Here is a 21675-nt window from a genome sequence, read left to right as displayed (position 1 = left end):
GCTTAGTTGACAACGTGGGACCTATGTAAGCTTTTTTTTTTTTTTTTACACAGTGATCACCACTTATCAAGGCCCGGAAGCCACTCAGGGATAAGGGTTATTGCAAGTACATTACGTTAGTGAGGAGATTTGATGAAGTGTTTACTTAAGGGGGCGGTTCATTGGAATTTGTTAACATTAGACTTGAAGACATCCAAGTTGTAGTCCGGAGGGAAGCAGGCAGACGGAACAGAGTTCCACAGGCGTGCAGTTCTAAGAAAGAAGCTTTGTTCATGAAATCCGCGTTTTGATTTAGGCACAGATATAGAGTGGGGGAAATTTTTCACAGTGGATTCAGCTAGACGGGTGTTTTTCGTGGAAGATTGGCGAGGGGGGACCAGGGATTGGAGTTCAGACGAGCACCTGCCATGAAAATAATGATAAAACAAGGATAGGCTCGCAACGTCTCTTCTGTGGGAGAGGGGTTGCAGGGTAGAGAAAAGGGCATCCCCCACTAAACCACGAAGTCTATTTTGTACTCTGTCAAGGCATGATAGGCTGTTTTTGGCAGCTCCTGCCCAGATATGGCAACAGTATTCCATCCTTGGCCGTACTTGGCTAATATGAGATAGACATGCTCATAATTTTTCTGCAATGTTTTTAAGTCTCATAGTTTTTTTTTTATCTTATTTAGGTAAGAAAACTTGTTCCGATAGGTACGAAGTTAAGAACTGCAGTAAGACTGTGATGGCTTTTTTTTCTAGTTAGAATTGGATATTCTTCCATAACAGAAATCACCAAAAACGTTTAACGCCATTTGTGCATACTTCTTTGATAATTAATAAATTTAGGAAAAAATTCATCAACTTTGATTATGTTTTCTAAACATGACAAATGTTCACAAATTATTATTTTTATTTTTTTTTTTTACATGGGGGGGGTCACCACTTATCAAGGCCCAGGAGCCACTCGGGGATAAGAGTTATTGTGTGTACACTAATCAGTGGGATAGTATCGTAGTAATAGTTAGTATTGGGGATTTGATAAGGTGTCATTACTTAAGGGGGCGGTTCATCAGGAATTTGTTTGTGTTGGACTTGAAGACATCTAAGTTGAATTCCGGAGGGGGAGGGGGGAAAAGGCAAGATGCAGAGAGTTCCACAGGCGTGCAGTTTTAAGAAAGAAGCTTTGTTCATGGAATCTACGTTTTGATTTAGGCACGGATAAAGAGTGGGGAAAATTATTGACAGTGGTTTCAGCTAGGGTGTTTTTCGTGAAAGATTGGCGGGGGTGGGCAGAGAATGGAGCTCAGACGAGCACTTGCCATAGAAATAACGATAAAAGAGAGACATGCTCGCAACGTCTCTTCTGTGGGAGAGAGGTTGCAGGGAAGAGAAAAGGTCATCCCTGACCATCTATTTCTCTTCCTGGGTATTTTTAAGGGTTTCAAAAAAAGATGTTATGTGATGGGAAATATTGTTAATTAACAATGACTTCGAATAAACACGTTTGTTTTTTGTTTTGTTTTTTTTGTTTTGTTTTTTTTGTTTTTTGTTGTTTTTTTTGTTTTTGTTGTGGTTTTTGTTTTTTTGTTTGTTTGTTTTTTTTTTGTTTTTTTTTTTTTTACAATTTGCCCTGATAATGAAGTTTTAGGTTCATTTTTCATTTTTTAATCGTTTTTTGTTTTTTGCAGCCGTTCGTGAAATGAGATGTTTTAAAAAAATACGTAACAACCAATGCGTTAATCCTACATCAGGAAGTCGGACCACTTACCGTAAATGTTGCTGCGAGCAAAATGGTTTCGGTTGGGGCGAGAAAAACAGTTGTCATATTTGTCCTCTGTTGCATTCAAGTAAGTAAAAATGTCAAAGGATGAAACAAATGCTGCTGAATCAAAGAAACAGATATTTAAAAGTCGACTTATGCAAGTGCTAAGTCTGCGATAAATTAAATTTATTTTTTTTCCGGGAATTTAAACTGCATTCTTCATTTTATTTTTATTCTTTAGACTATGCTAGTAGTTCAGCCCGGCTTTGCTCAGACCCTATGTACTGTTCATAACTTTATGTGCATATATATATATATATATATATATATATATATATATATATATATCCAGAACGAAGATCCTCTTCAATAAAATATATATATATATATATATATATATATATATTCGCACATATTTTATTGAAGAGGATCTTCGTTCTTCTTTTTATGATCTTTCTTTCGAATTTTTCTTGTTTTCGTACAAGTATTTTTGTTGTGGGATCCACAGTTCTTATAAAGTCCCCTTGTTTACCGAACGTTTTCGGTCTCGATTGACCATCGTCAGGGTTGTTCTTCCTGTGCATCCTACTTATTGATTAATTTGTTCTCTGTTGTTTTACTGTTTTTATTACTAATTTACTATGTGTAGTTTCGCCTAATTTGAATTTTTTTCCTTCCTCTTCACCTTTATCGTGTTAGAATAGGTGGAGAATTCGGCTGCTGTTGTCAAAGTTTATTTTATTAATGGTTGGGTTTTTACTTGTTATTATTAATGTTTCTAGCATTGTTAGTATATATATATATATATATATATATATATATATATATATATATATATATATATATATATATATATAGCTCCATATCACAACATTTGAAGGGACATGGCTGCCACCATTCAGAATTTCGAAGAATTATGGTAGAAAATACAAGAGTATTGCAGAGTGAGAGAAATGTAAATAGATTAAGAATACTCGAAGCATTGTACATTAAAACAAAGAAGCCCCAAATAAATAATATTAATTATCAGTGCAGCCGGAACATTTTGAAATGTTTGAGATAAATATTTGAAAATGTACATATGTGTTTGTATATATAAATGTGTTTAATATATGTAAAAAAAAAAGTCCGCCCACTTAACTTGTAATAAATTACCACGTCACTAGGAAAAAAAAAATATATATATATAAGTAAATTAAAAAACAATTTCTACATTTATTTCTACAATATGCCTGAGGATGGTAGAAGTACTTCTGTCGAAAGCGCTCGCGGTTATGGATCCAACATTTACAATTTCGAGAAAAACACAAAAAGGACTATTCGGAGATTGGAGAAGATAAAAAAAGAAAATTGTAAAACATAATAATTCCGTGCTATTCAATTATATCTGTCTAAATGATAAAATGCTGCCTAAATATACACAATATATATATATATATTGTGTACAGAAAGTTGTCAGTTGAGACAGATCATTGGTACCGTCGGTTTCAAGCCCGATAATAAGGTATCCTTATCAAGCTCTCTTCAGCCAATATTCATCTCCTGGCTGAAGAGAGCTTGATAAGGATACCTTAAACGGGCCTTATTATCGGGCTTGAAACCGACGGTACCAATGATCTGTATCAACTAACAACTTTCTGTACACAAAATATAAATACGCTCTTAAAATTTGGATTTTCCTTTTAATTGAGCACTCTGCTGGAATTCTTTTTCCAACAAAAAACTAATCATATATATATATATATATATATATATATATATATATATATATATATATATATATATATAAGTTTGACTCATGTCCAGGTAACCTACATCTCAAATTTCAAGTGTTTGGACCCAAAATTGGCAACCAAATTTTGTCCAAAACCTGATTAAAAAGCTTGCCGCATGTCTGAATACCCACTATATAAAATTTCAAATATTTAGACTCAGAATTGGCTGAATAGTTTGCTAGATATCGCAAAGGTCAAATCTTTTGAACTTAGACTCCTTGGTAGCTAAATTTTCGGCCAAAAAAACAATTAAAAGGTTTGCCCTATTTCTGAATACACGTTATGTCAAATGTTTAGACCAAAAATTGGCTGAGTAATTTGGTAGAGACCGTAGAGGCCAATTTTTTTTTTTTAAGTTGGACTCCAATTTTAACCCCTTAATGTTTATCGCTTTGGGCTCAAATCAAATTAAAACGTTTCATCCATTTCCAAGTAACCTACATTTAAAATTTCACGTGTTTAGACCCAAAATTGACAGAGGAGTTTGGTAGAATTTTCAAAGGTCAAATCGTTCAACTTTGACCCCTTGACAGCCAAGTTTCTGACTGAAAACCGATTTAAAAAGTTTTCCCAAATCTCAATATCCCTTATGACAAATCTCGAGTCCGTAGACTGAAAATTGACAAAGTTGTTTGGTAGGGAAATGTACATACACACACACACACACACAACCTTTCAATTTTATAGATATATAGATTATTATTATTATGATTATTACTACTACTACTACTACTACTACTACTGTTAAAGATGGTCTTTTGCGTCCTGTTTATTATCTATTTATTCTTCTACTTATTAAGCGTTCCTGTTGCTATTTTCTTGTACGATTGCTTTTACTTTAGGTTACTTTTAAAGACTGTGTTCTTATATATATGTTCTTACTTATGTGGGTGTGTGTGTTCTATCCTTACACCGTTTCTTGCCTTGAAGGGTCTCGACGTGTATGTGCAAATATATAATGTGTGCATACCTGCTTGCCTTGTCCAGCGGATGATATCTTCTGGTCGCTGGTCTCCATCTCATGGGGAGTGGTCATTGCTGCAGACAGACGCATTGATAACACAAGATGGATTTGAAGCTTCGATTCTTTATTTAAAAGGCAAGCCTATCATGGACCCTGGTTGCCGCGGAGAGACCCTAATCTCCTGTCTGTTCCATCTGCAGGCCCAAAACCAACTTTCCGATGTGTCCGTCGACCGGAAGCCTACGACCACAATTCCCGTGTCACCCCTAATTTCCGGTGCATTCTATCTAGGTTGATACCTGTCAACCCTAACATTCTGTGACCCCTCTAAACTCGCTGATGGGAATCGAAAATATACTTACATAACTTACTATTTCTACAAACTACCTAGATAGCATTTAAGCTGGGATTCCCAATACTACTATTACTACTGATAAATGTTATAGCGATATTTGATAATGGCACATAAATGCTGATCAACATTTCAAAATTAGTGAACTTGCCATTCTGCGATGCTATTGTTTCTGGCTTCGGCATAACCCCACCTCCACAAAGTAATTGCACCTTTTTTTCTTTTTCCTGAAGATGAGGTCTAGCTCGTAAATTTAGAGAACTAAACACCACATTACCATCCTGGTTCGACACATTGTGTTGGTAAATAAATCATTTATAATTGAAAATTACTGAAATCTTTCAATATTGTCATTATTCTGTTTTTCTTGTCTCGTAGCAACAGTGTTTTTCTGCAAGACTGCATTGTAATAGCCTTCTAGCACAACTCCTTACAAATATTAGTGTGTTGTGCTAGTTGCAGTGAAATTATATTCTGCCTTGTTTTTCTATTATTCTTTTTTTATTATTCGCTGTTTTTTTTTTTTGTTTTTTTTTCTTATGTAGATGACGAAAATGTTTTGTGCAGACATTTGGTGGAACCTTTAAATCTGCCCGAAAAGGGCGACAAAGACTGTCGAGATTACAATAATTGTGAAAACGGCAGGTGCACGGAAATTCGGGGCAATCTAAAATGTGTCTGTTTACCCGGTTATGAGCAGGATGTCAGAGGAGCTTGTGTCGGTAAGTACCACGTGACAACATACTATTTGTTTGATTGGTCTCTTTTATATCACATGAGATCAAATAAAAGTGTATTGTTGTTCATTAATTATGACTTCATTGCATGGAAAAAAGCAGTAATGAGCGTACAATCCTATTTCAACGTTTTTTAAAGAAATTAAATAAGTATGGTTTCTTTAATGGTTTTTCTTTATTACATTGGTATAACTTGCAGTAATTGTAAATTATTTTTAAGGTAAGTTATAGGCACATGCCCTTTTAAATCTAACATGCGTTATTCAAACCGTACACATGCATACATGATGATGATTGATGATTGCAACGTCTTGTAAGACGAGTGCCACTCCCTCAGACACAAATGAGTCCAAATGTCTGAGGGAGTATCTATACAAAGATACTGTTATAGAGTTTTAGCTTTGTACGACAGCTAAGTCTCTCTCTCGCTTCAAAATGTTGAGATCCAGCAACAAGCAAAAGCAAGATAGCCAGCAACAAATTAAACTGCAGACCAGCTTAATGCGGGTACTGGTCTCCTGCTTTATGGTTTTTTAAATCAGAAATGTCCTTCTCCTAGAAAGGTTGCCTTCACTACGGCTTATGGGAGTCCTCTCCACGCCAACACATATATACATACACACAAATATACACGGTGCTAGTTGGCCGGTGACCCCGAAAAAGGGTTCATTCGCTCTTTGAAAGTTCTTGTTTTTAATCCTTCAGGGAGACTAGCCGCCCCTCTCACCAAACAAGTCTGGTGGGGGAACCAGTTTAGTCGCCGGTGACCCGACCATGAGGCAGGTAGTGGGTTACATGGTACCAGTAGCATATGACATGACCTGACACAAACATACATACATACATACATACATACATACATACATACATACATACATACATACACCTTTAAATAACGCGCCGGTTACCTGCCCCTGTAATCCTCGTTTGCCCAATAGGTGTTGTTCTCTATTTTCTGTTCCGTTTCTCTCTCTCTCTCTCTCTCTCTCTCTCTCTCTCTCTCTCTCTCTCTCTCTCTCTCTCTCTCCTTTCTCTTTCCTTCGCTTGCCTTCGACCTTTCGACACGTTTTTTTATTGTCCATGTAAAGAGTGCACCTTTAAACACGCCTTGACAGAATTTTAATCTTTTCAAGCTAAGGATGAACACTCGTATATGTACACAATGAACACTCAATACATCATGACACACGTATGCATCGAACTGTCCGAATTTAACTTAGTAGCAGCCAAATTAGACGTATTTAAATACTAGAACCTGTAAAAACCAATTACATATAACTATTTGTAAGACGAGGAGAAAAAGCGGAAGTAAAAACCACTTGAAATAATTATAAACTTTTATTTAAAGATGGAAAAATAAATAGAAAGGGGAGAGAGAAAAAATAATAATGAAGTCTGAAGTTCACCTTTTAACCGTATAAAAGACTGTATTTTGACTGCCCCAAAAATGTCACCTTTTGGTGAACTTAAAGATTCTAGTAATAGAGGAAGAATAGAATTAAAAGGTAAGAAAAGATTAAGAAAGAGCCAAAACTTACTTTGAGGGAAGTATATTTTTTTTTTAGAAGCAAGGATAATTTATACGGAAGTTTTTTTTTATATAGAGAAGAATTCTCATTCCTGCTTGAGATAGCATAAAAAAAAATGTCTAACCTGTTTGCACCTATCCGTTGTCCTTAGATCATCCGCATAGCTGCAGTCGAGGCCTTTTGGCTGAGATCAATTTTTTTTCCATGTCCCTCGACACAAATGAAATTTTAATAATATTATCTTTTTTGTATTTTTTTATATAAATAAAAAATGTTTTAAAATTGGGTTTTTAGAAGGAACAACCTCCCCTCCCACCACATACACATAAATACAAATTTAAAATGGTAACCATGATAAAAGATGCTGGCCGAGAGAGAAATCTTTTAAAAGTTCCAATAGAGATGAGATGGATCGACCAACCTCACCATCCCCCCTTCTTTTTAAGTTTGCCCTGTACCTAAATTTTTTGTCCATTTTCCCAATTGTATTTTTTTTCCTGTGAATAAAAAATTTAATATCTCAAAGTGTAGTATATGTTCCGAAAGATGCTGCACTTTGAGACCATTACCCTTGTGGCAATTGGTTAGTGGTCCATGTAGGGGCAACCCTATATACCAAGCACTCCCTTACCTCACCCTTCACCCCACATAAAAACCGACGTGTCATATTTTGCTTATGTGAAGAAGCAAATAAATACCTACCATAAGGTATTGCTTGGCCTTTTGGCCAAGATCAAAGTTCAAAAGTGTAGTATCTGTTCCGGCAGATGCTGCAATCAAAGACCAAATGTGGAGGCAACCCCACATATAAGACAATTGCGCTTGTAGCAATCAGTCATTGGTCACTGTAGGGGAAACCCTTCATACCAATTGTCACTATCCAGTTCCCCCACCCCCGGGAGAACTGGTTCCCCTCCCTTTCACTCTCCACATTAAAAAACGTCCTTGTGCCTAATTTGCTCAGTGGGGAAGCAAATAAATGCAAACTCTTAATACCATAGAACCGTTGATCTGCTAGAGATTCATCCTCGCCATCCGACGTCCTGCTGCTGACGTCATCAGGGTTACCTTCTCCTAGATGCATGTCTTAACTAAGACTGGGGGTGCATACCTCTCAGTGAATTAATGCGCCTCCAAGATACCAACTTGGAAATTTATGACTTGGTGCGGACTCAAACAGTTCTGCTGACTAAAAATCTAGGAGAATTTGGTTAGGAAATTTTGGACCATTTAAATGGCCTTAGATTAATAGATGACGGCTATGTGCAAATACAGAGCCGCGTGCGATATGATGTCATGGTGTTAACGAGCATCTCTCCCCCCCCCCTCTCTGGCTTTCTTACTCTTTCTATTTTCTCTCTCTGTGTCTCTATAAGAGAATAGAGAAGGAGAGAGGGAGAGAGAGAGAGAGAGAGGTGAGTAAACGTGGAGGTAGACACGTTTACCAGAACCAAAGGTCAGCTGACCAAATGACGTATGTGTGACGTGGTTGGCTAGATCTGTAAGATTTGATTTGAGCTTTGAAGAAGACGGACGTTTTTCCGTGGTCTCCCCTCTTAACTGGGGAGGGGGGAGACGAACGCTGACGTGTGTGAAGAAGAACCCACACAAGCGATTTCACTTCCACTTCTGCAGAACCTCTGGGGAAAGTGAAATAAAAAACTATAAAACCATTTCATCGTCTTGGAGTGATAAATCTTCGTCAAACAGGTATCAAGTCTCCCTCCAGGATGAGAAATTGCCAGATTGTTCGCTTTGAAGAAGCAGGGGTAGGTTCAGAAATTACATGTCACACACACGATTCCCTTTATGATAATCAAACACACAACCATTTATATTAGAGACAATCACACGGAATCTTTCTTATGTTATATAGAAAACGTAAAAAGTGCCCCTAAATGAAGAACTCTATATAACATATTCAAATGTAACGAAAGCTCAATTTGGTACCCCTCAAGGATAACCTCGATGATAACGAATATATAACAATGGTAAGGAAAAGAAAAAGACTATAAAGAGCATGTTAGAGAAGACGATCACGTGAGAGATGTGGATGACTTTCAAGAGGAAAGGCGTAAGAGAAGATTAACACGTTTGGAAGCACGTTTGAGAGCACAGTCGAGATCACTTTAGAGAAGTGGGTGACGTCACAGCTGCGATGCAAGAATTAGAAAATAAAGGAAAGTGAGTTATTACTTGCTTTCTGTTCATTGCGACGTAGACTGCATACAATGTGTGGGTCCCGTGTGTTAACATTTATTTCCATTACTAACGATTACTATATTGTCCAATTTCTACTGTACACTGTCTAACCCTTATCCTCGAGTGGTTTCTTGGCCTTGATAAGTGTGGATGCCCATGTAAAAAAAACATGCTAACATGTTACCGACAACGTTATAAGATCTGTGGGGGTTGCATACATGATATAACAAGTACCTTCATGGGGAAACAAGTAAATAGTGACGTCATAACACATTTATTTTTTCACAGGTGTATTATTCTATGCTTGTGACGTCATGCTGTTTTCTTACTATTTGTTCCAGATAAGGATGAATGCATTAATGAAGTGTGTCACAACGGAGAATGCCAGAACACGGCCGGAAGTTTCGTCTGCATTTGCCAAGATGGTTTTGTCTTGTCTAAGGATGGGACGACGTGTACAGGTGAGATACTAATTACTTTCTGATTTGTAAATTAGTTACAGCTATGTGGATATCAACAAAAGTCGCCATCTCTCAACATTCACTGGAAGTTCTAGAACAAACAAACATGGCTGCGCCCTATTAAAACCATGAGAAATTTTAAACTTTATTTCTTCAATTCATGCTTTTTTTTTTACTAATTAGTGACCTCTTATAAAAGCCAAACAAATAAAAAAACTCAACGGTTCAATCAGATGAAAAGAGTGCGAAAAATTTTCAACATATCCTCTATTTAAAGCAAAAGCCACTCCCGAAAACAGTAATTATTTCTCTTTTGTCAGAAGCATCACTTGTGGGTGAAATATGGTGAGGCAAAGGTTTTAAGTCTTCCGAAATTAAGCCCGGGGTTTACTTTCTAGTCTCCAAAGCTTAATATGTCAAACGTTCATCCAGTATCAAATGTTATCATTGTTTTATTCTTTTTCGCCTTCAAATAAGACGCATTGCCGCTTGGTCGTAAGAGGTTACTATTTGGATTATGAGGAGTTGTGTCATAAGATGTTTGTTCACATTACATTTAAACTTCCTCATGTAAGTCCAGTAAGTGAAGCAGGAAACAGGGAGGAGGTAAGGGGGGATACTATTTGGGACTATTTTTGCTGGGGATTATGTGAGGAATGGGCAAGATGTTAATTCACAGTACATTTAAATTTCTGTATGTCAGTGGAGTCATGGAAGCAAAAAGAGAATTCACAAGGCTTACACTCTGAGGGGGGAACTGTTAGAGCAGGAGGTTTTCTGGCATCTAGGGATCTCAACAACGAAGGGGTGGAATTTTGTTGCTCGTCGGGTTAGTCAAGAATGGGTATGTCGAGGGGGCATATCTTATTACTACTTTAAACATTTCAAAATACATCCGGATGAAGGGATTCAGGCCGTGCCAAAAGATTATGATTTAAAGTTTTGTGCACTTTTACTGAGTTACTTTTTCATTTCACCAAAAACTGAAGAATTAAAAAACTGGTGTTATTAGGTTGGTGCAAAAATAATGTCGCTTTTGCCGTTCAACTTCAAAATATCATAACTCCTTTCATAATAAACTTTATTCATCGAAATAAGAACCATTAGAATCAACACATTTTTGCAAACGAGAAACAAAGTTATTTACTCCATTAGCAGAGAAATCCGGAATTCTGGAAGCAATGAAGTCATTGAAGTCTGATTCGGCATCATCTCGGCTTTTGAAGCATTTTTTGTGCAGAAAGTTATCGAGGTGCTTGAAAAGGTGATAATCAGTGGGCGAGAAATCCAGTTAATATGGTGGATGAGGCACAGTCTCGTAGCCTAATTTGTTCAGCTTCTGCAGGGTCAGTTGAGCAACATCCAGGCGAACGTTGTCATGGAGGAGAATTGGTCCCTTCAATCTCAGGCGCATACGCTGGAGCTTCTGGTGAATTTTGTCGGTAGTACTTCTCCGCCGTAATTGTTTTGCTTGGATTCAAGAAGCTATGATGGATGAGACCGACCACGGATAACCAAACAGTCACTATAACCTTTTCTTTTTTTTTTTTTTGTGAAATCTCAGCTTTGGGAAGTATTGTGTAGCTTCTCCGGCATCCAACCATTGTACCAAACGTCGCCGATTGTTGTAGAAGACCCACTTCTCATCATGTGTCACAATACGCTCAAGAAATGGGTTATTTTTGTTGCATAGACACCTGAAAACAGCTATTTTTTTTTATTATGGTTCAATTCATGCGGCATCCATTAATGCAACTTTTTTGACTTCCCTATTTGCTTTAAATGGCGAACGACTATTGAGTGGTCGACCTCATGTGGTTTTGTGAATATCGGCTTCAATTAAGGCTTTTAAATGTTCGTTATCAACCACAGACGGCAAGCTGCAACCGTCTTCATCATCGAGGCTCTCATCACTATTGCGAAATTTCTTGAGCCACCATTGTGCCAGACGTTCTTTAGTAGTTCCTGGGCTAAATGTATCATTGATATCACGAGCTGTCTCGGCAGATTTTCGGCTTAGTTTGAACTGGAACAAGAAAATTGTGCGGATTTAAATTTTGTCCATGTTGTTGAAAAGCCTGAAAAAAAAATTAATGAGGAGATTGAGAAAAGTAACAAATGACACAATTCGATAGAGCGAAAAACGCGGTTCAAAATGATATATGAAATGTTACACAGTCCACTATACAATTCAGGTCATTACGTTTCTAACTAGCCTTCATTTGTTAAATTCGCTGAGATTTGGAACTTATAAAATTGCCAAAAGAAAGAGGGTGAGATGTAAGTGTTTATGGGTATATATTCATACGCGTTTTTCTATATGCAAATGTATATATATCGTGCGGATTTGAACTTTGTCCATGCTGTCGAAAAGGAATGAATGAAGAGATTGAGAATAGTAACAAATAACACGATTGAATAGAGTGAAAAAGTCGCTTCTAAATGATATATAACACGGTTTTATATATATATATATATATATATATATATATATATATATATATATTACATGGAGTTCACCACTTATCAAGGCCCAATGGCCACTCATGGATAAGGGTTATTGTGTGTACAGTAATCAAAGGGATAGTGTAGCAATAGTATTGGAGAATTGGTAAGGTGTCATTACTTAGGAGGAAGGGGTTCATCAGGAATTTGTTTGTGTTGGACTTGAAGACATCCAGGTTGAAGTCGGGAGGGAAACAGGCGAGCGGAACAGAGTTCCACAGGCGTGCAGTTCTAAGAAAGAAGCTTTGTTCATGGTAGCTACGTTTTGATTTGGGCACAGATAGGGAGTGGGGAAAATTATTGACGGTGGTTTCAGCTAGTCGGGTGTTTTTTGAAAAAGATCTGCGAGGGGGGACCAGAGATTGGAGCTCAGACGAGCACTTGCCATGGAAATAACGATAGAACAAAGACAGGCTCGCTACGTCTCTTCTGTGGGAAAGAGGTTGCAGGGAAGAGAAAAGGGCATCCGCCACCAAGCCACGAAGTCTGTTTTGTACTCTGTCAAGGCAGGATAAACCTGCCCAGATGTGGCAGCAGTATTCCATCTTTGGACGTACTTGGCTCTTATATAGATAGAGAATTGCATCATTAGTGAGATATCTTCTGGAGCGGTAGAAGGATCACACCATTTTCCCAGCGACCTTGGCCACAGACTTGATGCATGTGTTCCATTTAAGATCAGGTGTAAAGGTCAAACCCAGGAGCTTATCAAAACCTGGGCCTCCCCTAGACGAGAGCCATCCATTTCAATTGATGCCAGATGGGGATCTGAGCGTTTATGATGTAGAAATAGGAGCTTGGTCTATATATCAAAGAATTCATTCAGAAATCTTTATATAAATGACAAAAGTGGCACACGCGTTTTTGTATGTCCGCGAAAGGCTTTTTTCGAGGGGGGGGTCGTCTAGAGAGGGTTACTATTTTGGCGAACATTTCATAATCTCCCTAAATTATAAAATGTTCGATTTGCGAACGGATGTCGTCTCTACGTTTATTTTGATTGACTTTTATAAAAAAATTCCCTCTATTCCGTCTTTTCACGTATTTGTTCGTCTTTTTCGTATAAAGTGAAACTAATCGAAGCAAAGTCGTCAGTGGGCTTTCGTGCCAGGACGTCTTGAAAGCAATCAGCTTTGATCAATGCGGTGAAAACCCTTCATATCAGACAATTACTGTTAATTTGAGAGCTCCCCCTTTTTCGGGGGAGCTTGGTTTCCCCAACATCGTGGGGAAACAAATAAACGAAATGGTGAGAAGCTTAACTGGCCTTCAGCCAACGTTCATTTTTTTTTTTACATAGGCATCACCACATTATTAAGGCCAAGAGGCCACTCAAGGATAAGGGTTAAAGAGTGTACAGTAGAAATTGGACAATATAATAATCATCAGTAATGAAAATTTGGTAAATTTGATAACTTATATGGAACGGCTCATCAAGAACTTATTTATGTTAGACTTGAAGACAACCATATTGTAGTCAGCCGGAAAGCAGGAAAACGGAGGACAATTCCACAGGCGTGCAGTTCTAAGAAAGAAGCTTTGTTCATGGAATCTACGTTTAGGTTTAGGCACAGATAAAGAGTGGGGGGAATTATTGATAGTGTTTACAGCTAGACGAGTGTTTCTTGTGAAAGTTTGGCGAGGGGGGACCATAGATTGAAGCTCAGTCGAACACTTTCCATGAAAATAACGATACGATGCGCCTGCGTGATTTAGCAAGTCAACTTTTTGATTGACATCGCTAAATGTGAACGCTTTCACTTCCTCTAGCGTAGCGGAAAGAGCTCAGCTTTTCTTTCACTTTCTTTTCCGCGTTCACGTCACAGGTTCGAGCCTGCCTGCCTACTAACATGCTTTTTCCCAAACTCCCGGGCAACGCCGGGCACATCTGCTAGTCAGAGATAAAAGTAACAAATGTGAGTTTTTGCATCATCCTAATAATTACCCTTCATATACAGATATAGGAGTCACATTACAAGGAGTACTGTTACCACATCAGGAGAGGTTTTATTCAGAGCACTCTTTCTTTTTATTTATCTATTTATAAGATTTTGCTAGCAGGGATACCCGACGTTGCCGGGGATTGAATAAGGATCGACGCATGTCTCATCGATTGATTGCCTGTTCTGTGGTGCATCGGGAGGAAACTTCACATGCAATTTCACGGTGATTATTCATAATACATTGCAGTCTACATTGCTCTGTAGAGAACCTACTATTGATTTTATTTAATTATTTTTATATAATAGATTGAATTAAAGTTTAAAATTCAAAAGTGTCAATGTTCAATGTTGCTCTGTATAGAAACATTTTGAATAGGCTCCTGTCTTATCAAAGAACCTGCTGTTTACTTTCCACACCAGGCCCTTCTGTTTATGCAGTAATAAAACTTCTCAAATTCATATGTGATGTTAGAGTTTATATGATATAAAATCGAACTGTTCCTTCGATACACGGATTTTTCAATTAAGCGATTAACGTTTTTCGATATTTACCAGAGGTATTCCAATATAAAATCGATCCAAGGACACTTCTAGACACATAAGTATATCTGTGTGAAAAAAAAAAAGACTCAGAAGCTTTAGGGCCCATAGGGGACTAACTCGCACACGCATACAGACAAAGTATCTTTTATATATAAATAGAGATTCTAATGAATCGTCTTGTATTAAATATATTGTTGTTATTATTATTATTATTATTATTATTATTATTATTATTATTATTATTATTATTACTGGGTTTGCGTGTCTCTAACTAATTTATGATGTAGAGATAGGAGCTTGGTCTTAGTTGTTTGAACGGTACAAGTGCATTACAGCATGAAGAGATTACTGTATCAATAAAAATTTTCCAAATGGGAAAAACGTCTAAAAACTTATTTAAGGCGTTTAGTTGATTCAACGTCGACACACATTATTTTGAACTTCTACAAATTTTAAAACTCTGAAAAGGCTTATCTCCGGAAACTTTATATCTTGGTTCTTTTCAGCACCAATCACCTTGAAAACATCTAGGGTGCTTAAAACAACAAATGCATTACGCATTAAATCGATGTGTGTATGCGATCCAAATAAGTTCTAGACTGATGAATTAAACAAATTATGACAAGCCAGTTATAAGAAAGAAACTCTGCTCAAGGAAATTTCGTTTTTTCGGTTGTTTAAGCTAGACTAGTATTTGTTGCAAAGAATTTACAGGGAGTGGCCATAGATTGAAGCTCAGTCAAGCACCTACCATAAAATCAAGATAAAGCAAAGATAGACACGGAATGTCTCTTTTGTGTGAAAGGGATAGTAAAGAGGCGAAAAGGTCCTTGCCCACTAGATTTCAAAGAGGAAAGGGTACTAATAGCAGTTCTTCAGATCTGACAACATTACTTCATCTTAGGACTCTTGTACAAGTGGAGGATTGCGTCGGGTGTGAGATATTTTCAGCAGCAGTAAAATGGTGTAACGATTTTCTGCAGCAGTAAAATGATGTAACGATTTTCTGCAGCAGTAAAATGATGTAACGATTTTCTGCAGCAGTAAAATGATGTAACGATTTTCTGCAGCAGTAAAATGATGTAACGATTTTCTGCAGCAGTAAAATGATGTAACGATTTTCTGCAGCAGTAAAATGGTGTAACGATTTTCTGCAGCAGTAAAATGGTGTAACGATTTTCTGCAGCAGTAAAATGATGTAACGATTTTCTGCAGCAGTAAAATGATGTAACGATTTTCTGCAGCAGTAAAATGATGTAACGATTTTCTGCAGCAGTAAAATGGTGTAACGATTTTCTGCAGCAGTAAAATGATGTAACGATTTTCTGCAGCAGTAAAATGATGTAACGATTTTCCAGTGATTTTTTTTTAGCAACGGATCTGATGTGAATCTTCCACATTATTCCATGTTAACTGGATTTTGACATAGATTTCTATATACATGTCCAATTGATTCAACGTACGTCAATACACATTCTCTCGAACTTCTAAGAATTTTAAAACTCTTTTAGGTTGGTTCTTGTGGGCGCAAATCACCTCGCAAGCATCTGGGGTGCTTAAAATAACGAATGTATCACACGTTAAATCGATGTGTGTATGCGATCCAAATAAGTTTTAAGCTGCAGAATTAAACTTTAATTGTAACAAGCCAATTTTCAGTGGTTATTTTTATATCATGTTATTAGCAGTAAAATATTTTTTTAACATTTCTTTCTCCGACCCAAGAAAATAAAATATAAAACATTTGAACTGATCATTGAAAAATATTTGACGTTTATGAATTTTTTTAGATAAGGATTGGTTATTCGTACCATTTGGATTTATTGAACTACTGTTCTCATATTCAGTGTGATTTTAACATTTCGGTCGACCTTCTTCAGGTGTATCTTGTCGAACTCAGGAATGTTTCTGTTGAACTCGAGAATTTCAACGGAATTTCGAGCGGAACCATTTATTTACTTTACCGGTGTAGAATATTCTTGTCTCGTCAGCCATGACTGAATAGAGGTCTTAAGTAATTCAAAATTGTATTTTCAGTCGCTCACACTGAGGATTGAACCTCCAATCTTCAGGGGAATATAACTTTTAACTGATTTTTCCAAGTACTCTAAACATTGTGCCACAGGTCTATTGTTTTCTCTATTAAACAAGGTAAAAATAGATTCGAGTCAAAGACCCGTGGCGCATCGATCGAAACGTTGTGAAAATCACATTCAAGATGAGCCCAGTAGTCCGATGAATCCAAATAATACGATTGAAAAATATACATCTGCAAAGGGGAATATAACCCATGTTTTCAATTCAAGAATAAAATAAGAGTTGTCGGTACTTTTAGATACATATCAGCTCGCAGGAAATCTGGGTTGCGTTTAATCGTTGCGTGTTTGTATGGAGTCCGTCATAAAAAGAGTCATAAAATGAGTTTCATTGCGATTTGCCGGCTGTAAATGATGTTTCATTTCAACTCAGCAAAAATGTCATATTTCTTTCATAGATATGAACGAATGTGAAAAGGACAACATGTGCCCGAACGGCGCCTGCGTAAACATGAATGGTTCGTACAAGTGCAAATGTAATCCAGGATACCAACAATCACCAAACCAGCAAATATGTTACGGTCAGTACATTATATATTTATATTATTTTTTTGTCCAATACACACACACACACACACACACACACATATATATATATATATATATATATGAAACCGACGCTATCTAAACTTCTGAATATATATATATATATATATATATATATATATATATATATATATATATATATATATACACGTATATATTGAGAAGTTTAGATAGCGTCGGTTTCAAACCTGATAATAGGGAACCGTTTTACGTCGCAATATCAAGCTCTCTTCAGCCTATTATCAGGTCTGAAACCAACGGTATTGATGGCTTATCTGATGAAACGACAAATATAAATATTACACTCTTATTTTGAAAATGTTTTCCTTATAATAGAGCACTCTGCTGACATTCTTTTTGTCGCCAAAATATAATTAAGTATATATATATATATATATATATATATATATATATATATATATACTTAATATTTTATATACTTGTAAAAAACGTTTCATAATATTATTTTGTATTCCTGCACGTCACCAATTGAAAACGAATAAAGAAAAGTTATAAGCTTTTATACTTTTCGTAATCTTTTTTCATACATTTCTATGTATATATGCATAAGTTATATATACTTATATATAGTAAGTTATAAATATATATACAACTTAGAAAAGCATTTCATCCAAATACAAATTGTTAAACAAAATGTTTTTACTATAAGCTTTAAAAATAAAGGTACAAGATTCAATTTGAAATTTATTTATCTTCAAAGTGCACTTTTATACATGGATGAAATGCTTTTCTAACTTGTATTGTATCTTTTTAAGATTATATTTAATTTAATTTATTAACTTGGATTTAAAAAAATAAATGTGGTTTTGCATGTATTTATAAAAACTCTCCTACTCTCTGTTTCAGTTGATATTTCTCCTCACACCACAACTCATTTTTGCAACCCCCTCTTAGTATTATTACAGGTCTGAATATTCTCTGTTTCAGTTTGTATTTCTCTTCACACCACAACATTTTTTTGCAACTCCCTCTTTGTCATACAGGTTTGAATAATGAGAAAATCTGAATTTTTTTAACAAAAACTTTAAAATAACGTTTTTAGATTAAATTTTTTTAACTTCTTTCAGAATAGAAAATCTTTACAATTTAATAAGGAACATATTTCATACAGTAATTTATTTTTATTTCGGACTATTATTCTCATTTTTATTAGTTGTTTTTCATCTTTTATTGGTTGTTGTTTTTTTACGGTGTTTCAGCCAACTATTCCTGTGGCCTTCGTCCGACTATGGAAGATCAGATAATAAATAAACGTGGATTTATAAGATCAAATAATCCAACCTCGATTGCCCTTCGGGGCCCGTCGCGCAGTTGATAGAGACGTTGAATCTCTACGGTTCCAGGTGGACATTGTCTGAAGGTAGCGGTTTCAATCCAGCCAGAGGTTTACTTGGCCAAAAACATATGGCAGTGATTGGTGAGAATGCAGTTAGGAGATTCGAGGTCCGTCGCGGTTACAGCCTGACGAAGGCTAGAGGAATAGTTGGCCTAAACGTCGTAAAAAAAGACAGCAACCAATAAAAGATGAAAAACAACAACTAATAAAGATGAGAATAATAGTTCGAAATAAAAATAAATTAATATTTATAATGCTCACCTCAAGAATGAATTCGAATTAAGGAATAATATATATATTTCATATAGGTTTCATTAAAAATATTCAGGAGATAACGAGAAAAATAGGGATGAAAATTTCAAAAGGACTGTATAACTGGTTACGCTCAATAGTATTCCTCGCCAGCGAAAGTCTTTGTTATTGTTATTCTATTATTATTATTTAAAACATTTTGTGTCCTGCTCTTTCGCGCGAGGACTAATATACTTATCTATATATAGTAATATATAAATATATATAAACTTATATATAGTGTTATATATATGTGTATATATATATATTCAGTTAGAATTATTTGGGTAGTCAGGGTTTTTTTTTTTAACCTCCTCTCCGCTCTTATTCCATATCACTACCAAATATTCTAAAAAAAAAAATAATAATTTTCAGACTTATGACCCTTGAAAATGTTTGTCTGAACGAAAAGCGCTTTGGGTATATTTTAACGATCGTTTTTTAATCGACTTATTAATTTTATTGAATTGTACATATAACTTGCCCCATTATATATATATATATATATATATATATATATATATATATATATATATATATATATATATATATATATATATATATTTCTTTTCCTCACCCCGGTTTGATTGAATTTACGCGATGGTTCACTTTTTTATAATTATTCTAAAATTTTGCCAATCGAATAAAGATATATATATTTATATATAACTTACTATATATATAATTATGTGTATATATATATACTTAATAATATATATATATACGTTTTGAAAATATATATGGCAATTAAACTATTGCAATAGACTGACGAATCTTTACGAGGATGAAACACAGAAAAATCGGTGTAGCTTAATTGCCATATATATTTTCAAAATTTACTACCTAGCCCTACTTACGTATCCAGCATTGTCGAAATGCTGAAAATAGATACAGAAAACTTTATGTAGAAACGTAAAATAATAATTGTATGTATGTATGTATGTATGTATGTATGTATGTATGTATGTATATTCTCCCGTTAGATCCCGATGCATTAGGTTCAGGCAACTATGTTGTTCGAAGTCCACACAAATGATTTAGTAGTGAAAGCTTTGCATAGAACGATCCACACGTTTTAGAACGACTGCTAACCTCAGTCGGTGCAAATGATTGTAAAAAGACAGAGTAGACCTCATGTTTTACGCCAAAGCTTTCCCTTTCATAGATGATTGTCTTAACGAAGACTCAGGGTGCAGCTCTCCCAGTGGTTTTAAATATATACAGTGTATTACAAAAGTGAGTATATCCTTCGCATTTTCTGAAGATATTTAAGCATATCGCTTCATAAGGAAACACTGACAAAATGACACTTTGACACAATGAAAAATAGTCTGTGTGCAACTTTTATAACAGAGTTGATTTTCTCTTTCAAATAATTTATAATATAACCATTAAAAAATAAACCTTTACCAACAAAAATGAGTCACGTCTTAAGTAAAGTGGTCAATATTAACGTATACCATGTCAACGGTCAACATTTGGTGTGGCCACCATCATTATTCACCTGGGCATGGAATTTACTAGAAATTGACAGGTAGCCACTGGAATATTTTCCCTCCTCCATGACGACCACGCAGACCTGGCAGATATTTGAGAATTTGCGCATCTCTGCTTTCTGCTTGATGATCCCCCAAAAGTTTCGGATTTGAAGTTCAATATCCTTTTTCCTGCCTCAATATCCAATTTCCCTTATTCTATGTAGCTAAAATGATATAAAAACTTTAAAAGAACATTTAATTTTCTGTGTTTATTGCCTTTAGCAAATTAGGTGCAAACCTTTTATAATATTTGCTAATAATTTTCCTCTGAGGTGATATAAAAACATCGAAAACTCATGGGTTAAGGAAATAGATTTATTAAAATGTATTCTTTGTTTGCAAACAATACAAATATTCTATATTTAAAAATTAATCTTGTCAAATCATAAAATTTAAATACGTAAATTATGAGATATATATACACTGGCAGTCCATATACATACATTAGCACTTCATATATATATATATATATATATATATATATATATATATATATATATATATATATATATATATATATATACTAGTAGTTCATATATATATATATATATATATATATATATATATATACTAGTAGTTCATATATATATATATATATATACTAGTAGTTCATATATATATATATATATATATATATATATACTAGTAGTTCATATATATATATATATATATATATACACTAGTAGTTCATATATATATATATATATACACTAGTAGTTCATATATATATATATATATATACACTAGTAGTTCATATATATATTTATATATACTAGTAGTTCATATATATATATTTATATATACTAGTAGTTCATATATATATATATATATATATATACTAGTAGTTCATATATATATATATATACTAGTAGTTCATATATATATATATATATATACTAGTAGTTCATATATATATATATATATATATACTAGTAGTTCATATATATATATATATACTAGTAGTTCATATATATATATATATATATATATATATATACTAGTAGTTCATATATATATATATATATACTAGTAGTTCATATATATATATACTAGTAGTTCATATATATATATATATATACTAGTAGTTCAT

General features: G+C 35.0%; 1 protein-coding gene across 2 annotated transcripts in view; it reads left to right on the top strand.

Moving 5' to 3' along the window:
* LOC145240040 (fibrillin-3-like) overlaps positions 1-21675 on the top strand; it is a 671777-nt gene that overhangs the window by 401113 nt on the left and 248989 nt on the right. For both annotated transcript variants that reach the window (XM_080103628.1, XM_080103629.1), the window contains 4 exons: positions 1673-1831; positions 5383-5559; positions 9647-9766; positions 17252-17374. In XM_080103628.1, the coding sequence (XP_079959754.1) occupies positions 1673-1831; positions 5383-5559; positions 9647-9766; positions 17252-17374 (579 nt within the window). The remainder of the gene's footprint in view (positions 1-1672; positions 1832-5382; positions 5560-9646; positions 9767-17251; positions 17375-21675) is intronic.

This window comes from Euprymna scolopes, chromosome 19 (genome assembly GCF_053919585.1).
Source record: "Euprymna scolopes isolate OS-2025 chromosome 19, ASM5391958v1, whole genome shotgun sequence".
NCBI classification, from domain to species: domain Eukaryota; kingdom Metazoa; phylum Mollusca; class Cephalopoda; order Sepiida; family Sepiolidae; genus Euprymna; species Euprymna scolopes.
This window is presented reverse-complemented; position numbering and strand designations above follow the sequence as displayed.